This window comes from Fragaria vesca, linkage group LG5, assembly GCF_000184155.1.
Source record: "Fragaria vesca subsp. vesca linkage group LG5, FraVesHawaii_1.0, whole genome shotgun sequence".
Classification (NCBI taxonomy): Eukaryota; Viridiplantae; Streptophyta; class Magnoliopsida; order Rosales; family Rosaceae; genus Fragaria; species Fragaria vesca.
The window spans coordinates 11,982,599-11,987,822 of record NC_020495.1 but is presented as its reverse complement, the minus strand read 5'-3'; the positions used below and the strand labels follow the sequence as shown (position 1 = coordinate 11,987,822).

Genomic DNA, 5,224 nt, shown 5'->3' with positions numbered 1-5,224 from the left:
AGAGAGAGAGAGAACGTACTAAAAAATCATAGTAATGCACTTTGCCTTCAACCAGCAGAGAGAAGAGCACCACAATAAGAAGAAGAAATATTACAATCTGTGTCATTGTTGAGCATACTAGTTGAATTAGAATTTCATTGTATTGTGAATATACTCTTTATATAACCTAGGTGCGCGCTTGCCCACCAAACATTCATCAAAATACTGTACAACATCTTGCCTTACCAAGAAAACAGAACTATATGAACTAACTTTCAAAACTGCTGGATTGAATGTTCAAGCAGAGTTAACTCTTAATCATGTCATCTCTCAAGTCTCAATCACTTCACATGAACCTATCCAAAACAAAGCCTGAAAGCCGAGTATCAAGGTACGTAGGTTTTGATGAAAAAGATAGATCGAATGGCAAAATGATGAAGCTCAGAGCTAGAGAGAAAGCAAAATGATGATATTTGTAAGTGGTAATTTTACACAATGGTTCAGTCTGAAAAAAAGAAAGAAAGCTATTTAAGCTAGTTTATAGTGGATGTGGTTACAAACTTACAACGCAATCAGCCCACAAGTAGGACTGATAATAGCCTCATGACTATCAACAACTAAGCTAATTATATTCATACAAAAAAACTAAGCTAATTATATATAGACATGCATATGGTTAAGTACAAGAGTCATAGTCTCCTTATCAAGCAGATTGATTCGTTTCATAATTGTCGTGTGTCTCCGTACGTGCAGTACGATACTCCGTTCTTATTACAGATTTTTAAGAGATGATCTGTGGCACGTATTAAATATCAGCAAATTAATTAACTCTGTATATTTTTATAGGGGTTGTTTACAACGCTGAGGTGTATATCATAAACTCATTTTACAACTAATTGAATCAAAACCACAAGTTAATTGAACCAAACATACGACATTACAGATATGACAACAACGCAACAAAGTTGTTGTCATTTGTTAATTGTAGTAAAGAGAGTCGTTACATGAGTAATTTTTGTTCTATTAGAGGTAATTCTCAATGTATGACATTTTTACAAGTTTATGAACAACTTGTTGTCGAAATAGTAACTTGTATGGTAACATTACATGTAAATGTGTAAAACACATGTAGTAATGTTATTGTCAATGTTGTAAATTTGGTCAAATTAACTTGTAATTTTGGTTCAATTAGTTATAAAATGAGTGTATGATATACATCTCAGTACTATATACAACCCTTTCAGTTTTTTAGTCCATATGCATGAGTATATCACTTCTGTAAGTTTATTTTCAGCCACCGCTAAAGTATTGCCGTATGTATGTAGAACATATATGTGTTTGGTTTCTAGAGATCGATAGGGTTGCGTCTTGCAACAGAATGTCAGCAACGTAAAATTTACATATAAGAGCTCTCATCAGTGAAGGCATGAGTGCTAACGGTTATTGAGCATTGTTCTAAAACATAATAAAACAATATTAATAAAAATGTGATCATGGTCACATGAGTGAGGGTCCTTACCTTTGTACTTGCGAACTTTTTAGTAGGGTACTGATCGATTTGAAGTGTCAAGGAGTACGTTAAGCCTATTTACTTGGCCATCAAATAAGCCATGAGCGCTTGTAAATGATCACAAACACAACATCGATCATCGCTTTCACTAACAGAGCATGGATTATTTCATTGTGAACATGTTTGGAAGGTTTGTTAGAGCGCGGGAAAAAACTAGCTAGCAATGATTAATACTCAAGAAATGGAAAAAGTGAAAGTCATTGAGGGCAGAGAGTGATCGATATGATATATGTACAAGTGGATCGGAATAATGTTGGGGTTCATGATCACCGGCCGCCCACTACTGGAGATGGTAAATGCAAGAAGGTTGGCCTTGCTAATGATGATGTCATGATGACCACCACTTCCTCCATCGATCTGCAAATATGCTCAATGTTATTCACTGACTCTCTTTTTTTGGCAAATCGTAACCAGTACAGCAAGAAGGGATCAAAGGAGCCGGAGGATCCCATCACTTCATTATCAGACGACAGAACAAACGTGGTGAAGGATTTTTTAGGGCTTGCCGAGGTTGATTAGCAGCATATCATGAGTTGTATCTCCTTGTAGGGATCCCGCCTAATGGACTAGTGGGATCGAAGGCCAGCCGGAAAGCATAGCGGCTGCAACAACGGCGTATGGATTGGTAGGATGTGCAAGACGTAATAGTACTTTTGCTAGGGTTTCACAGGACTCGGGCTTGGGTTCTCAAGCAGTGGTGGAGGCAGACACAAAATTGTATGGCAAAAATATTGAACCAATCATACACTGATGAATGCATACACTATCTCAGCCTCTAAACATTGAAGGACCCGACTCCTCTAAAGTGAGGAGTCTGTAAAGTTAGTTAAAGTTCATAAAATCTAAACTTTCTATCTAATCCAAAGGTCTTAAGAATTGACACATCACTATTACATTAATTTTTCATTTTTAGCCTAACCCCAGTTAACTTCTTGTTAACTATATCGTTAACTCCATACAAAAAAAGAAGAAAAACAATTCTCGTCATGGCACTCGTGTCTTTCTTTTCTTCTATGCCTGACTTGTTGTGGTGTTGCATGTTTCTCTCTACTTATGTCAATCTTTCTTTTTGCTAGCCGCCTTTGATGGCGCTTTGCTAGTTATCATTGATGGTTAACATAATAACATTTAACGCCGGGTAAGGGAGGCATTGACTCTCATGTGAACAAAATAAAAGTAGAGGATGTAGAGTAGAACAGAGCCATAAACAAAGATAGTATCGATATGAAGTGAATGGGATTAATTTAAAGGAAATGGAGTAGAGCAGGGCAGATAAATTTTTGGTGGCGGAAAATCGAAATGGTTGTTAGCGGAGAAAATAGATGAATTTTTTATTTTGTGTAGTCGCACGAGAGGACTATATTTGAGGTGTGGGGATTAAAATTTAAAAAAAGTGGGAACCATTCTTGTAAAAATAGAATCTGAGCAAAACCCAGACGAGATTATAGGCTGCCTAGACGAAGAGGTTAAACTCATGCATTTGACTGGGTTTTGCTATTCAATCTTTCAAATAGCCTTTAGGTTTTGCACTTTATCAATTAATTAAACACATAGATCAAGTAAATATCAAGAGCTCATTTACAGGAGGAACCCATTATCCACGGAAGAGTTTCCATGGAAGCACAGATCGAGAGGCAACAATGGAGCAAGTCAGGCGTCGAAGAAAGGCCGAAAAAATCCCAGAGCTTTTTGTTGTTGTTAGGGTTAACGATAGTTACACATAAGTTAACTGGGGTTTAGATTAAAAATGAAAAATTAATATAATAGTGATGTGTCAATTTTTAAGACTTTTGAATTAGATAGAAAGCCTAGATTTTATAAACTTTAACTAACTTCAAGGACTCCTCACTTTAGAAGAGCCGGATCCATACAGGGGAATATGATTTAAAAAAATTAGCGGAGAAAAGAGATGAATTTTTGGTGACGGAAAATCGAAATGGTTGTTAGCGGAGAAAAGAGATGAATTTTTTATTTTTTGTAGTCGCACGAGAGGACTATATTTGACGTGTGGGGATTAAAATTTAAAAAAAGTGGGAACCATTCTTGTAAAAATAGAATCTGAGCAAAACCCAGACGAGATTATAGGCTGCCTAGACGAAGAGGTTAAACTCATGCATTTAACTGGGTTTTGTTATTCAATCTTTCAAATAGCCTTTAGGTTTTGCACTTTATCAATTAATTAAACACATAGATCAAGTAAATATCAAGAGCTCATTTACAGGAGGAACCCATTATCCACGGAAGAGTTTCCATGGAAGCACAGATCGAGAGGCAACAATGGAGCAAGTCAGGCGTCGAAGAAAGGCCGACAAAATCCCAGAGCTTTTTTTTGTTGTTAGGGTTAACGATAGTTACACATAAGTTAACTGGGGTTTAGATTAAAAATGAAAAATTAATATAATAGTGATGTGTCAATTTTTAAGACTTTTGGATTAGATAGAAAGCCTAGATTTTATAAACTTTAACTAACTTCACGGACTCCTCACTTTAGAAGAGCCGGATCCATACAAGGGAATATGATTTAAAAAAATTATTTCAATATGGGCAAAACTAAATCACAACTGAGATAGTGATATCATAATTTTAATTAGATACTTTCAGACAATTAAATTTTTCCATGTTTCGAGAGAATCCAACTTTCTAGCTGATGTAATCGTAAATTTTGGTCATACTGTAACTTGCAAAGTTGGGAACTTGGGATCAGCATTCCTCCTTCGACTCTGACGACTTTTAACTTTGATCTCCATATATATAGTTGTGAATTTTTTTTTTGATGAATAAAACGAAAAAGATTGCATGGAAAATCCATTTATTTAGATCTCCATATATCAATGTTTCTTAATATATTGATATTTCATATTTCTTTCCTTTTCCTTCATAAATGAGAAATTCATAATTTAATATTCTTTTCTTTTCTTATTTTTCGTATATGATATTTTTTTGGTAAATTCTTATATGATATTTCATATTCATTTGATATTCCTTAATAAATGCAAAATCCTTTTCCTCCAATGCAAAATCCAAAAACACAGTATGTTCTTCATTTAAATTCTTCACTCCCTTCATATACTCATATAGTGTGCAATCACGTTTAGGTCAACAAAATGGCCGAGGAGATTCCGGTACCAAACAAGAAGCTCCACGGCAAGGTGGCCATCATCACCGGCGCCGCTAGCGGCATCAGTGAAGTCACGGCGGGCCACTTGGCTGACCACGGAGCTCGGATGGTGGTGATCGCCGACGTCCAAGACACCAAGGGCCGAGAAGTGGCCACAACAATTGGCTCCGATCGCTGTGTTAAGATAATAGAGCTCAGTGAGCTAGATGAAAATGGTGAGCTCAGTGAGCTAAGCAAAAATGGTGACAGTTGTCTTGGTAAAAACTCATCAGTTTGATCTTAGCCAAAAGTCACGTGAGTCTCTTACTGGTGCTGTTGTCATCTCTTATCATCCTACAGAAGGAGCATTCTCTTGGACAAGAAGAAATGATCACAGCCTTACACGTGGTGTATAGCAGCTGTCAAAGATTAGATATTTTGCAATTGCAACTCCACTCTCCTTAATTCTTGTCTTATATATATGTAGTGCTCTGCATTCTTCCCGTTGTAACATCACCATCACTACTCCTGTACAATTACCCTTATTTCAAATACAAGCAGCTTTTCCTCCCATCTTT

The 5,224-nt window shown here is 36.3% G+C and overlaps 1 protein-coding gene and 1 pseudogene across 1 annotated transcript in view; one reads left to right on the top strand and one right to left on the bottom strand.

Annotated features, from left to right (window-relative positions):
• LOC101299010 (laccase-14-like) overlaps positions 1 to 1,591 on the bottom strand; it is a 4,155-nt gene extending 2,564 nt beyond the window's left edge. Inside the window, exon 1 of the mRNA XM_004301288.1 lies at positions 1,572 to 1,591. Within this exon, the coding sequence (XP_004301336.1) occupies positions 1,572 to 1,591 (20 nt within the window). The remainder of the gene's footprint in view (positions 1 to 1,571) is intronic.
• Positions 1,592 to 4,653: 3,062 nt separating this feature from the next.
• The window catches only part of LOC101298718, a 6,030-nt pseudogene continuing 5,459 nt past the window's right edge, over positions 4,654 to 5,224 (top strand).